The sequence below is a fragment of the Melospiza melodia genome, chromosome 3, assembly GCF_035770615.1.
Source record: "Melospiza melodia melodia isolate bMelMel2 chromosome 3, bMelMel2.pri, whole genome shotgun sequence".
Lineage (NCBI taxonomy): Eukaryota > Metazoa > Chordata > Aves > Passeriformes > Passerellidae > Melospiza > Melospiza melodia.
The window spans coordinates 7,737,885-7,753,632 of NC_086196.1; the positions used below are offsets into that span (position 1 = coordinate 7,737,885).

The 15,748-nt window shown below is 39.5% G+C and overlaps 1 protein-coding gene across 4 annotated transcripts in view; it reads right to left on the reverse strand.

The window, feature by feature from the left end:
• Positions 1-7,061: 7,061 nt before the first annotated feature.
• Positions 7,062-15,748, reverse strand: part of FBXO25 (F-box protein 25) — a 30,782-nt gene continuing 22,095 nt past the window's right edge. For 2 of the 4 annotated variants that reach the window (XM_063150763.1, XM_063150761.1), the window contains exons 9-11: positions 14,836-14,979; positions 10,780-10,806; positions 7,062-8,249 (exon numbers count right to left, since the gene is read on the reverse strand). In XM_063150763.1, the coding sequence (XP_063006833.1) occupies positions 8,160-8,249; positions 10,780-10,806; positions 14,836-14,979 (261 nt within the window). In that variant the 3' untranslated portion in view covers positions 7,062-8,159. The remainder of the gene's footprint in view (positions 8,250-10,779; positions 10,807-14,835; positions 14,980-15,748) is intronic. The other 2 variants (XM_063150762.1, XM_063150764.1) reach the window with 1 other exon arrangement.

Sequence of the window (15,748 nt, forward strand, 5' to 3'; positions counted from 1 at the left end):
GAGGAGGGGCTGAGGGCACTTGGTCTGTTCAGCCTGGAGGAGACTGAGGGAAACCTCACTGCAGTTACAGCTGCTTGTGAGGGGAAGAGGAGGGACAGACCCTGAGCTCTGCTCTGTGGTGACAATGACAGGACGCAAGGGAATGGCCTGAAGCTGTGTCAGGGCAGGTTTAGGTTGGATATCAGGTAAATGTTCCTCACCCAGAGGGTGTTTGGGCACTGGAACAGCTCCCCAGGGAAGTGGTGACAGCACCAAGCCTGACAGAGCTCAAGATGGGTTTAGACACTGCCCTTGGACACTGGTGTGACTCTTGGGGATGATTCTGTGCAGGGCCAGGAATTGGACTCAGATCCTTGTGGGTCCCTTCCAACTCCGCTGATTTTGTGATTCTGTGATGTTACTTCCACCATTGTAGAGTATGGCCAAGGAGGTGATAGCAATGTTTGCCCAAACTCTGTGAATATCATAACTTGCAGCATCCTAGATTTAAAGCATCACACACTGCTTTTACAGTGGCAAGAATTCATTGGTTTCAACAAACTAAAAATATTTTGGTATTTTTTTTGGTTTAAAATACTGTGGGTTTTGTTGGTTTTTGGTTTTGGGTTTTTTTTAACTTATTGGCCGTTGTGAAAGCTTGGGCAGAGCAGCATTCTTTCCCTGAAGATTTCCCAGCTACATGCAGAGTGGAGGGCCTGAAATGCTCTTGCCCACACTGGCCCCCAACAAGGTGACACCGGCACGGCCTGGCCTGTGACACGTGAGGAGCAGCCTCTGCTTCCAGTGCAGCAGCTGCAGAGGGAAGTTTATTGTCAGTGTCCCATTCTCCTACTCCAGTCTGCTGGCACTGTGGTTGTCCACACAGACTGAGCAGGGAACATTTAGGCAAAATGTTTCTTGCCATAATGTGTGAAGTAACTAAACCAGAAAATCTCGTTCACACAAATTTTACTCTTAGTGGGGAGCAAAAAGACTGCATTGACACACCCCTGACTAGACACAGGTGGGGCAGGTGCACAGCTAGGCAGCTGGAAGGAAGTGGAAGGACCTGCATTTCCAGAGCTGAGCAGACAAGAACCCTGTCAAATTTTGAGCATAGATGTTCCTATAGCCTGGCATCTGTCTCAATTTCTGAAACTTATCAAAATGCTTGTTATTGCATGATGAAACTGTAGGTTGTGTGCAATCTGAAAGCATGAATGTGCATGTTATATAGCTGTTTCATGCACATCCAATGTAGCACAACTGTTTGTGCTAATTTTGCAGGGGTTTGTTTGATCCTTTCCTCTGAGTGCCTGCTACTTTGTTTCTGAGGTATCTGGGAAATAAAATCAGTACTGTGAAGAGGAAAAGTAATTTCCTAGAAGGCTTATCACCAGCAACAGTTGGCAAAGGTGTGTATCATTAGGTACTGTCAGTCTCAAAAATTTCTTGTGGCATGACTGGTTTGTACCATATAAGACAGGCAATCAAACATGCAGGCAAAAAAAAAGCCAGTTTAGAAATCAAAGGGAGAGAATTACATTTAAATGCCATCAGCATCATTGTGGAGCCTTCCTGTTCTGAGGAGGCTGTAATGCTACACATCATAGCATAGAAAGTAATGCTGCTTCTGTAGTTACAAAGAAATAAAGAGTATGAAAACAATAAAAATAGGAATATAAATAATAGGAATTTATATTAAATATATAATAGTAAACAAGGTGTAGGGACATAATGGTTTTCCACATGGTATCTACTGACTGTTATCACTGGTAATGAAAAAAGAAATACCTACTCTGCACTTGGGAAGAAATTTTTCCTATTCTGTGTCCAGCAATTACTAAAAGATGCAAGAAAGTGAGAATATTCTTTTCAAGGCCATAACAATCTGGTAAAAGCTTGGCTGGCATTAAAGTTTTTATGCTCTTGAGACCAAAATAGCACTACTAGAAGCTTTATGACACATTTTGAACTGTGAGTTTGCTATTGGAAAAGAAAAAGGATTATTCTTTGCATAGAAAAGTGCACAGCTGTGTTTTCTGAGATTGGTTTGTCCACTTCTGAAAGTAATCATGTGATATTTTGCTTTCTAGTTGCTCCAGCCGCTTGTACTGAGGAGACTGAACAGTTGAGTTTAAGTAATTTTTCAGACAATTGGCTGGATTCATTATTTGAGATTGTACAGTAAAATATATCAGATTTTATATAGAAATATTCCTGTAAATTTTCAATGTCTTTTAGCCATTTTTATCTTGCACCTTTTTCCTTGCAACCCCCAAATGCTGTGGTCTTGACCATCTTGTTTGTCCAGGAGTCTTGGATTCCCTGCAAGGTTACACTGCCAAATTCCTCTGGTATTTGAGGGGTGGAGGAAATGCTGGAGAAAGTGTTTGTTCTAGAGAAAGGATGGGAGGCAAATGTATCCTGACACCAAGTACTGCACTTGGCATATTATTTTTTTTCTGCTAAAGTTTTCTAATATGCAAGATGATGAATATTAATTTTTATTGTGATTGGTTTTATTTTTTGTACTTCTCTGTTAGCTTTTTAGGAGGGGTGTCACAGATGCAAAGACATCCTGATTGCATGAAGAGCAACTTTTTGGTGTTTCTCTCATGACCAACACACCCCTTTTAGGCTGAAATGCCTTCAGTTTAGGTAGTGCCTTAAACAGTTTATCTTCTGAACATTTGGACAGAAACTTGGCAACCAACATTTGATAGGACAAAAAAAGGAAAACAAGCATCACTTCCCATTAGGAAGTAAACCATTGTTTGATGGGATGAAGCACAAGATTCCCAGAAGTCATACTACAGATAGAGTAAATCTGTGCATAGGGTTATTTTAGACACTTAATGAAAAAGATATATGCTCTTTTTTTTTTTGATTTTCTAAACTAACCCTGAAGTGCAGTAACCCATCTGCACAGCACGGCTGCCTCAGAGCTCCGTGCCTGAGAGCAGCTGTGACCTGAGCAAACCAGGGTGAGCAGCAGCTGAGGCCACGGCGCAGGTCTGGGGTTCTGGGCTGTGCACTGAGGACTGGATGCACTGGGCACAGGGGAGGGGCTGCAGCACCAGGGAAGGAGCTGATGCTCTGGCATCGAGCAATGAGGCACACTGGAAAGAGAAGTAACAAGTGCAGAACATCTGGGAATGTTCCTACAGCTTTAGTACCAATATTTATTCTTAGGCCAGGGTTTTGGTCTTAGAGAATCAGAACTAACACAGGTCTTTTTTACCTGGTGTTCCAGTTCAAGACCAGGACTTCTGGCTTTTGATGAGCAACTGAAAAAACCATCCCCTGTGGACAGGTACAAAGGGCAAGTTCTGTTTGTTTGTAGCATTGTGCCTTCAACTTGCAGCAAACACTTCTCCAGATCTATTCCATACCACTATGCCTACAAATTAGACTTAGTTGAGGAAAAATGTAGAAGGTGAGTGCAGGAAGCAGAAGAAACAGGATCAGCAGAGGCCCATGGGCAGCTTGCAGCAAGAGCTGAAGGGGTGGTAGGATTACCCTGCTGCAGGGAGGGGCAGAACTAGGCCATGGAGCAGCACCCATCCTGGTTAGGGGGGCTCTCACTCCTGCCCAGTGGCTGCTGAAACATGGTCAGGCTCAGGGGAAGGGCACAGAGGGCACAGGAGCAGGCTCTGCACTGGGGAGCTGGGTAAGGAACAACAGCAGAGGTGCAGCTGGGACACACAACTGCAGGAGCTGCTGCATCATGGTCAAGCATTTCTGGTTCTAGTGAAAATGGTGCCGAAGTATTGCTTTTATAAATTCACCAAGTTCTAAAGGGAAACCAGTGAGTTCAGAAGGGGAGTGCAGGTCTGCAGCTTTAAAAGTTTCCTGTAGGAATAGGGCTAAAAATAATGGCTGTTCCTGATAGAATAATGGGGACCAAAACATGGGGAAGAGGTGCTCTTAGCATTCAGAACTTTGTTCTATAGCTGAGTATTATGTGGGAATGATAACTGACCCCAGCAAACAAATTATTCTTCCATTATTGTTCTGCTATAAATACTACAGGAAAATAGCATTCAAGTGGAAAGACCATATAAAAATCAAGTAAATTTTAGAATTAAGTGGTTGCTGTTCATGTAGACCCTGAACATTGTTAGAAAAACTTTCAGCTGAAGGCACAATGACTATAAAGTGCAAGAGATATAAAACTGAAGATGTTTTATTCATATTTGTAGAAGAATGTACACATAAACCTGCAGGAAATAAGCATTACCAGCATGCCTGACAGGTAGAGGGACAGGTCTGTGTGTGGCACAGAGGATGGCCCATGGGAATTAAAAGAAAGAAACCCAACCTTACTCTCACTTCTCATGTCCTGATCCACTTATCTGTCATGTCCTTCAACAGAGACATTTTAAGCATTAAAGGTAACCCTCATCCTACTGAACTTTGTAGGAATTTTTGCTGGGAATTGTGTTCCAGTGTCTTTGCGGGTTTGGACCTGAACCTTGCAGATGAAAGTACAAAAACACTGCAAGCAAAGAGCATAATTAGCTAATGTTTCCATATTCTGAACTCTAATTTATTAAACAACTGTCTCCAAACATTTGATATTGATTTATTTAATGCAGGTACTTATCTGCCAATTCAAGCAACTTTAGTTGGATGTTAAGTGTCTGGCCTTCCTTTTAGTTCTTTGCCAGTGATGGAGCTGTAAGGAAGCTAATTTGTGCACCAAGAAATCCAAAACATTGTGCTACTGTTCCCCATCCTACCCCCTCCTCCCTGCTAGCCCTCACTGCTTCTGCCTTCTAGACTGCAAAAGGCCACTAGTGTTTTAATGCTAGTCCTTGCAGAGAACTCTGAGGTTTGAGCTTGGTGTTTTCCTGAAGTTCAGCTTCTTCCTTCTCCTAAAGCAACTTATTGTAACCCTTTAGGGATGGGAAGCAGGGGGAAAGAAAGAGCAAGGTCCCAGTGCTCTGTTTTCTCCAGGGAAGAGCCTCAGTCCTGTCAGACTCCAAGGAAAAAGGCTCACACAGTGCTCTTAGAGAAGGTCCATGGCAGAATGTCTCTTCCCAGAAATAGGTGAACAAAACTGTTGGGAGAGAGAATGTAATAAAAAAGGCAAGGAGTCTCTCAGAGACAGGTTTGGGAGGCAGTGACTGGGGAGTGGGAAGGGAGACCTTGTTTTTCAAAGTTGTAATTTCAAGCTCCTTGTGGACTATGGCAGTGAATATCCTGATTGCCTTTGAACTGCTGTTCTCAGGACTAGAATTCATTAAAGCCAAATCACCCAGGATTGGGAAGTGATCATGGAGGGGCCACATTTGAAACACTATTTCCCACCACTGCCAAATCTGTCTATAAAGAGATCCAGGTTTGGGGACAAAAGCTGTCCCCAAAGAAAAAGAAACCTCTGCTTTAGAGATTTAGAACACATTTCAAGGCACCCTTTCTGCTGAAGGGGAGAAGGCCTGCCCTTCCTCCTTGGACAGCAGCACACAGGAGGCCTCAGAGCAGAGGTTTCATGTTAAGGCATAACCCTTCTCATGGTTACAGTGCTTTAGGTTACACAAGAGAGTGCTGGAGTAAAGGAAGATAAATTCAGGCTGTCAAAATATGTTCTGTGCTTCAGGTGAGGTATTAAAGATTGCTATCCTAAAGGTGAAATCCTTTCCCCATTCTTTATGTGATTTAAATTAAAAAACTCAACAGACCGACACAAAAACTCAACCACCACCAACCCTATTACAAAATCACTGCCCTGGCTTTTTTGCCTAAGTAACACAACTGAAAGTTACCTTCCTATGCATGCAGTGACCTGCCATCACATAGTCACTCTTAATCAAGCTCTTATTTTCCTAAGTCTAAGCAATGTATTCACTATTTAACAAATCTGTGGAACTGTTCTGAAAACAGTTTGGCCAATGTTAAAAGCCTGTATCACTGCTCATGACAATGTGATTCCACACTCACTGTTTAAGATTTCTTAAATAGTCATGAACTGAAATGCTTCTCAGCACATTGGTGCTGAAGAAATGTTTAAAAAGCCACTTTACTGCCTTTGGGGCCTTGGAATCCTGGTGGGCACCAAGTTGAACATGAAGATTCTTACAGATACTGGGTTTTTCCAAACCTGTCTTTAAATGGCTTATAAGACCTTTAAGTAATTTCTCTCTGTCCTCATTTCAGTGGCTAGGAGAGAGGTTTTCTCTCAACTCTCTTAATACCTTTGCCCAGCTGTCACCTGATTTGTCTTTTGAGTGCTGGGCATCTCTCAGGTGACAGTGTAAGAGCTTTGCCCTCTGTCTGCAGGAGAGGTGGCTCTGCACAGTCCCTCAGCACAAGGGGAAAGAGCTCAAAGCAGCATCAAACCACATGCTGACTTTAAAACATTTCCTTCAAGCCCTCAGAGAAAGCATCCATATATTCACAGGAAGTTTTATACAGGGTAACAAAACTAACCCTGATAAAGGAGTGATTAGTGATGTCAGCCAGCACCAGCCACTGTCAGGGTTACTGAGGTCACAGAGACAGGAAAGCATCTGAGCTCTTACAGGAATTAAATAAATGAGGTACAAATTGTTGTTAAAGAAAGGCTACTGGGTCCTTAACAAATGCAGTGGCTGCAGCAGTGCTTGGCTGGGAAAGCAAGGCTTGCACCAATGCTCTGAATGAATGAATGAACAGGAATAAGAATGGAGGTCCTTGGATCCACACCTGGCCATTACTTTTGCCACAGCCAACACCTGCATGGAAAGAAAAAAAAAAAAAATCCACAAAACCCTGTATTGAAAGATCCACAAAAAATCAGCAATTCAATTCAATCACGAAGATTAAATTAACATAAAACTATTTGAGGACAAATATTCTCCTCTTCTTGTGCAGCCTATTAACAGCCCAGCTCTGCTATTACAAAAAGGGTTAATACAACAAACTAACTAGGACTGCTTGTATGCTTCTCATTCCATTACCAATTACTACAGACAACAGGTTACAGAAAGATCTTACACAATTCAAATGGATTCATCTCTATGCACCAGAGGCTTCTAGGAATAACAGATAAAAACATGATTTATTACTCTGTACAAAACTGGATCAGAACAAGCAAGTGCAGAATGTGGTACATGATTTATTTTTTCTGTACGTTACATATTGTTAAATTTCATTGACAAATCCAAAACTTTCACAATTTTTCCTTTACCTGCTTAAGCCAAGCAATTAATTTTCTTCTACAGGATAGAAAAAAAAATAGCTTCCTGGAGAATTTGTCATCTGATTAACTTGGCAGAAGGTGCTCCAGCTCAGACTGACTTTCAGTATTTCCCATAGCTTGTCAGGTTAGGACCTCAGCAGGGAGCATAGTGTTCTGCCACTGTACCAGTCTAGGAACAAGCAACTCCATCCTCATTAAATTTCAATAATGTCTTCTTCTTAGAAGATGAAATTAATACAGTTGCACTTGTAGACATTCCAAACAGTATAAATGAAGGCTGCAGCTACCATCAGAAAGATTTCCAGTAGCCCCAGATTGGTCTCAGGAGTTCTGCGAGATGTGCTAAGACAGGTTAAATGTTTAATAAAGTCCTTAAGAAAAATAAATATTTTTGCATAATGTATGTACAAAAATTGGTTGATTTCCTTCATTCATATAGGTTCAACAGCAGATATAACCACAGTTTTATTTTACTCACTAACTCCTAAAAATGAATGCCACCTTTGTAATGATGTAGTAAGAGCCTAAGAGTATATTGGCCTTTTCTTTATAATAGTGCAAATTATATGGAGGTGTTTTGAAAACCATGGCTTATAGAAAGAAGGATTAACAAAAACCCCCCTCCTTTGGTCCCTGCAAGAGTAGTTTAATTCTTCCATGAAATTTTCAAAACTCCCCTACATAATTTTAACCAACTATTAAGGCGTCAAAAGCATAGATTTAAAGTTGAGATTAAAGTGGTCTTTCTTGGACTTGAAAAAAAGTCCACTGGAGATTTCCTGACAACGAAATTTTCTTAATGTTTCTCCTTTCCTCCTTGCTATTCTGCACAAAAGCAATATGCCTAATGAACCTCTCTGATAATCTCCCCCATATATTTATTTAAACTACAATAAAACATGACACTTAAATATATTGCACAAAAAGCATAACATATCCTGCCTGACTCTTCACAAAAATGGCCACAAACACAGGAGAACAGCTACTGAACATCTCAAAATTTGAAGAGATCAATAAAATGCTGAGGAGATACTGGCATGAGACAGGTGTTTGGATCACTGGCTGTGCAGGGGTGTCCTGTATCCTGAAAAATGAACGAGAAAAATAAGCAAATTCTTTTTGCATATTCAGTCTCCACCCCCAATTTAGGAAAAAAAAAACCCCAACAAAACAATAAAAAAAGCACAAACACAAAACAATTCTCTCCTTGTACCAGAACCTGAGCTGGAGCCCTTGAAAAACTATTATCTTCCTTATTCATTATTTTTAGGTAAGCATAACAAAAAGGCAAAAGGCACCAGCTTTACTGAGCCTAAATTATCTATTTAATCAAAACCTGAAGTCATCTATTGCTCTGGGGGAAAATGAGTCCCTTGCTTTGAAAATTATGGGCAGCAGATATTTCCTCAAAAAACCTGACCAGTATGTTTGAATTCTCAGTCTTAAAAACTTTCCTACCTTGCTACATTTCCCTCCTAAGCCTCCTTTCATCTTTCATGCCCATGTTTTCCCCAAGTGAAATGAAAGCACTGCCTTAAAACTGAAGTTGGCACCTAGGCAAGGTAGGAATAGAGAAGTAAGACAGGGTGGAAAGGCTTTGCCATTACAAATTCACTAAGCCTGCAGGGCTTTCTTTCCTCTTACAGAAATTTGACCTCAGCAGACATGTCTGATTTTTTAAGATTCAAATTCTTCTTTGGAAAAAAAGTTGTAGTTTGCATCTTATTAAAACCCCTAAATGAGGGAAATGCAGAGGTGTAATGAGAAGAAGTTCCCAGACAGTTCAATGGAGAAGTTAAAAAAACTTGTCAGTGTTGTTGTAAGGCTCAGAAGTGTCCTCATCAGGCTTTAAGGAGTTTCTGTCTCTTTTCCTCCAATGCTGGTGAATGCACCATGTGAGGCAAGAAAACTAGATAAATACATGACAAACAGATCACAGACTACCATGGTCCTCATTGCTTTTGTTTCCATAGGAAAAGAAATTACATGCCATTCTGTTAATAGAAGGAAAGAATCTCTAAGTCATTATTTTTCTCACTGCCACATTCCCACCCAAAGTCTTTGCAGCACCAAAGTGCACCAGGTGAAATACATTCTAAATACTGCTCAGCTTTGCCAGTGAAAATTGTTACTCAATAGATTTATTATCTGTGTTTTTCCAGTAAGTCTATGGAGGACTACAAGGACACACCAGGTGCTATCACCTCCTCATCCTCCCACCCTTTTAAATAATTGCTTTAACATCACCTGAGAAACAGTTGTTAGATTCATGACACAGAGGGAAAGACAAACAAACACCTAAAAAAGAGACCCAGGTAGAACTGCCTACTGGGGGAATCTGCAGATGAGAAGGAACAGATGACCAAGACCAAAATCAGAAGTATTAAACTTAACACTTTCATCTTGAGATGACATCTGCAAGGAAGAGCTGCACCATTCCAGAAAACACTCTTAAAGGTAGCTGATAATGGACTATTATCTTCTCTACCCATTGCCATGTCAATGTCATGTCATTACTTTCCTAGTTTCCAGAAAAAAACACCATCAGAATTATAATTCTGGGAAACAAGGTAGGGATTATCCTCTTTCTTATCTGTACTCCTGAATATTTTAAACTGAGTTTGTAACATGCTGCTTTCTCTGCACATCATTATAAAAGCATTTTTGAAAGTTCTACCCAGTTGGGAAATACAGGTGCAACAAAAATCTCAGAGAACAGTTACTGGTGGTTTTAGTTATTGAAAACTAAATAGGTTTTACAGTGAAAAAAGTGATGAGGACTGAAAAAAAGAATCACAACTTTCTTGTAATTATGAATACTCATCGTTTCAAGAGAAATACATTTTCATGGGAATAATAAACTAAATAATAAAAACACTCAAAGTGTTAAAATCATTTGATTTCAAAGTTTCAAAGCTAAAGCAGACTTCTTTCAAAGTAAGAAGAGAATTCCCCAGGAGGAGTGTTTACTGGCAAATGTAGTTGTTTTCCTCAAAATCTACCATAGCTAGACATTAAGAAGCTCTGTAAAAGTATTTTCACCATTTATTCTTTCAGAAAGCAACAATATAATTGCTTCCCTTGACTATCTCAGTCACATGCAGCTTGTTTTGGGGAATTTCTTTTCAGAGAAATTCTCCATAAAAGTAAATATGACTACAGGATTCCAAGTGCAATAAAATCAATTTTAATACCTTGGTATGAAAGTTATCTGAGGTGCATGTTACTCTTCAGATTTAAGTACTGAATTAAATACATCAGGGAATGCAGGAAACAGTTTATAATAACACTGAATGCAGAGAAACCTATTTCTTAGCAAAATCTGTCTGATCCCACTGACACCTATGCTCATTAGAAATTGAATTATGCCTCTAGTTTAAAAGGCATTAGGAGGGAATATGGCAATAATAAAAGACAAAATGATGAAAAGCTGAGATGAGAAGTCATCACTACCTTTATCTAAAAGGGAACAAGAAACAAACTATTCCTTTTGCTGAACTGATGTGCAGAAAGAAAAATCAAAACAAAGAGCAAGAGACAATTAGAAAGGAACACATTATTCACTTTGACATTATGGAACAGTCAGCAATGAAAACAGATGAGACAAGAAATACCTGGAGTAACAAAGCAAGGTGGTAGTCCTTTGAAATCATGAAGAAGGAAGCAGGAAGGAGAGCCATAAAGTAAAAGAAGCAGAGTTAAGGTTTATTTAAGCAAAGGTTGATAAGCCATTTAAAAAAAGTCTTTTATTCTTGTGGCAAATCACAAGCAGATTTGTGGGAACCAAAATCAGCACAAGCTGCAAGAAGACAAAAACTAAGTGTTATGCAAAGTGTTTTCATAAAGCCCTGGAAACTGAAAGAAGAAAAAAATATTTCAGCTTCTATGGCCACATCTGAGATAATTGAAAAGTATTACTTCAAAAAAGTAAGCTCAGGAAAATAAAAGAACCTGCCACAATTGCAATGGTGCCTAGTGGAATAGAGGAAATAGTATAAATGAAAGCACTCAGAGGTATCACACAATAATTAGTCATTACTTTTGCACTATTGAAATTATATGGGCTTTTTCAGTTTCATCACGGACAAATCCTTTGGCAAGAAGTAATTTTGAAAACAGATGTTCAATATGAAAATTTTCCTATGACTCCCTCCTAACACAGAGTACAAAAGTCACTGCACTTCCAACAAAGAACTTGGGAGACTTCTACGTGCTATATATACATTGTCTTGGGTTACAGATTTTAGACAAGTAAATACACATGCCTCTTCCTGAAAAACTCCTCAAGACTTGTAAAAAACCCACTATGATCATTATATGTATACTGAAAAAGTGAAAAAGTCATTTCCCTACTTCATCAGTTCAATAGGTAGTTCAATTCAGCAGCCATCAGTCCCTTCTTTTGCAAGGCCTTCTTTGAAAAGAACACCAAACAGAGGGCTCCAAGAATTTCCTGGGAGTAGCCCTTGCACATTGTCAGCAATTACATTATATTATCAATTTCATATATTGCTGAAAATTCTTCTCATCACTAGCTAGGCCTGTGTTTTTGGGCTGTTTGAGACCCTTGTCTCAAATAGAAACTCCTACCTCCCAGCACACTTACTCAAAACTACAATTTACTTGCATCAAGGATGGCCCTTAGTGTAAATAATTCCCCTAAGTAGTCTCATGCTTATGCACCACTTCTGTCCCCAAAAAGAATTTATGGAGAGCAGTCACGTTCCTTGTTAGCACAACTGAGTTAAGAGAAATTAATCATTCCTAGACTTCATGCCCTGATTGCTTTAGCACTTTTTTCTCTGCAACTATTCCAACGTTTCACTTTGTTCTTTAATGAAGGAAGAAAAACAAAAATAGATCCCTTATGAAGAAAAGTTCAGCTCTGCCTGAAGTTCTTCTGAATAACCTTGGAAACAAAAGTTGCCTGACTTCTCAATTATACCATTAAATGAGGAAACAAAATTTTTACATATTATCAGCTATCTCAAGAATACAGGGCTTCCATTTGTTTCAAGATTCAAACACTTGTTACTCTTCCTCTGCAGTAATTGTGATTTCTCTTTTAAATTTTGGATTTGGTGGTAGTGTTTTTGTTGTTTTTTGCTTTGTTTATTTTGGATTTTTCTGGCCATACATTAGAGATATAATTGTATATCAAGCACTCATATACTCATATTTAGTTTAACAATCTTTCTAATCAAGGATGATACTGAAGCTTGAATAAACTTTTAAAGCCTGACAAAAGTTCTGATTAAGGAGTATTTTCACCTAGAACAGGATTTACCTAGAATTAATAAAGTAGCTCCTGCCCCTTTGCCCCTCATCCCTGCTTTATTTCTCACCTCTCTTTAGCAAGCTTGGGGAAGGATACAGACACAAGTGTCTGAAAAAAAAAAAGGCAGCACTACTTTTTTCCCATATAACTGAGTGACCAGCACTACTTGACCCCCCCCCCCCCCACACTGCCCTGTAAAAAGAGGGACAGTATTTCAGATGAACAATTCACTTGTGCCAATTATGCATAAATCAATTCATTTAACAATCCACTTCAGCCTGATCATCATTTATTTTAAGACAGAGACAAGGCTGAGATGCCAAGACTAGAGAAGGAATACTGCAATGTAGGCTCACAGAATGATCAGGCTGGGAGGCACTCAGGAGGTCTCCAGCCCAGCCTCCTGCTCAAAGCAGGCTAAGCTGGGAGACCAGACCAGGCTGCTCTGAGCTTCATCCAGTCAGTTCCTGAACACATCCAAGGATGGAAACTGCATCAGCTCTGTGGTCAAACTGTTCCCTTGCTTGGCTGTCCTCAGGGCAGGCTCTTATGTCCCCCTGAAGCAGTCTTCTCCACCACTCCTCACATGGCCAGTCCTCCAGCTCCCTGATTGTATGACCCTCACCTGAACTTCACCCAGCTTATCAGTATCTCCCTTCTGCTGGGGGCCTCATGGCTGCAGCATCCCAGATGGTCTAATGAGTGCTGCATGAAAAGGGATAATGGCTTTCCTCAACCTGCTGACTGTGCTCTTGTTGAAACAGCTGATCCCAAACACCTGCTCCAATATTTTTGTGCAGAAGGACACAGCCAATCTATAACTGCACTGCCACTACAAGAGCAGCCCGAATTGCCAGGATGAGGCAGCACTGGAATGGTGATCTAGGAGGTACTGCTCATCAGTCCACAGCACCTTTAGATCTTCCTGTGCTGTATCTCAAAGGATTTAGAAGTCCAAAATGAACGCCATTATTCCAGCAGTACATTGGAACATGTGTCCTGTCACCTTGACTGCTATAACCTACTACTGGAATACTACTGCAACCTGCACAGGTTCACTGCCTCCTACTGTCCCACCATCTCCAAAGTTAAACACTTCATTCCAAACACATTCAAAGTAATTCCTAATATTAGGGACATGTACTTTTCTATTATACTAAGATCAAAATGAGAGAAATTTAGTGTGGAAAGCATTAACTCTACACAGTGATGGCAGGCAATCCAGAGAAATCTGCTACCACAAATACCCACCTAAATGCACCTGTGTACTTACCTTTGAAATTTCCCCTTTCAGAGAGAGGATTTATCCTACATATGAACTACATGCTAAAGACTTATTCCACTGCAATGAAAGCTCTTAGTCATTCTTGACACAGATCCTTCAGAAGATGCCCAGGCTTTTCACAGTAGAAGCCAATTTGGGCTACCTGCTTTCCTGTTATTAATTTTGCAAAGCATTACTACCTGGAAGGACTCCCATGATATCAAAAATACTCAACTTCAAGATCACATCATTAAGGAACACGCTATTTCTAGCAGGATTTAGCTTATCCTGTTAAACAGCCTAGGTTTTTTGAAGGAAAATTAAAAAGCCTCACACTAACATACAACTTCTCATAAAAATCACAGAAAGATGACAAGAGCAACTAACTTATGTTGATTAGAATATGAGTAATATGAGTATTTTCCAAGATTTCTCAAACATTTCTTGCTCTTTGCTGTTCACTTGACACTACCCATATCTGATCTTTCAGCTGTAAAATTAAGGAAGCCTCACTAACTAGAAGGCTCTGTTACAGTGCAACACCGAGTAAAAGCAGGATTAGGGAATAACACACATTATAGAAGAGAATGCCCTACTGAAATTAGAACCATCCTGTAAGACAACATATGCTTCATGGCAAACCTCAAAGCCAGGGTAAAACACACTCTGGATGAAGTTTTAAACATTCCTCCAAGCTTCATATGGGACAGAAGCAAAAATACAAAAATACTGAGCTCTACACCAATGTGTAGGAAAACACGTAGTAATTACTTCTCATTAGACATAAATTGATTACCATGGCATCATTAAAAACACTAACTTCAGACTAGTCCCTCACAATTTTCTTTAAGATCAAATTAATAAAAATAGAGTAATTCTTTCCACATGGCACTTTTCATTGCAATTCTAAGTATTGAGGTTATCAGATACCAAGAAATAAGAAGGCAAGCTTAAGAACAACTTTAGAATTTAACAGAGATTTTATATGGAAGTTATATATATTATTTTGAAGTTAGATATTATCCAATCACCTTTCACACTGATAAGATGACCATAACATTTTTCCTTGCAGATGATTACCAGTAGCTGTTTGAACTTATTTCTGATGACCTGTTCCAAAGCTCTTACCTTCCAAAACAGAATACTACAGTGTCGACAGAAATGCAAGGTGTCCCCGTACTGTTCCTTTATTGGGTAATATTTCTGAAGTGCAAAGTACATCAGCTTCCAGTCAATGTGACCTTTCTCTGATGGAATCAAATGCCTACAAAACTAGACATAAAATTAATATCTTCCTTTAAAATTGTTGTAGTCAATTCAGGCAAAGGACACGGGAAGGTGGGGGGAAGGTGGGTAACTGAAGTTTTGTAACTAGAATTCTTTGAAGTCAATATTATGACATCATATATCTCTGCAAAGCAGTGACAGAGATCTGGCCACAAAAAAGATGGAAGGCAAAGACTAAAAATAGGAGTGTGCATATTTGCCAAGAAAAACTAGGCCATACACAGCTGATCTAATTCTACTGTCTCAAAATTATTCTAATTATAGTCAAGAAGCATTTAACAAAACAGTATTTAGAGCTGTAAGCAATTAATTTTATTCTTTTAAAAAACCCAAACCACTCAGAAATGAGATTTAAAAACATGATTGTGCATTTCAGAGGGTGGTTTTCTGTTAAAAAACCATTATGAATTTAAATAAAGCTCTTTCTTTAATTCTAAAAGCATATACATGTTTATTTTTCACATTTGGTTGTGATCTTTCTAAAAGAATAGCAACAATTAGTGATTGATGTACTTCTTGAGGACTTAATCTGCACGTAAAGATTAGCTGCTGCACTACAGCTATTCCTCCCCAGCTTGAGAGACAGACAAGGTTTATTAAGTATGTATTATAAAAGACTTCTGTTCCACTCAGTGTGGATTAATGCTAATACATTGAAGGCTTTCCTCATTCAGAAAACAATTCCTGAATGGGGAGAGAATAGAAATGTCTTTCTGATTTCAGCTACACTTTATTTTGTTTCACAATGGCTCTC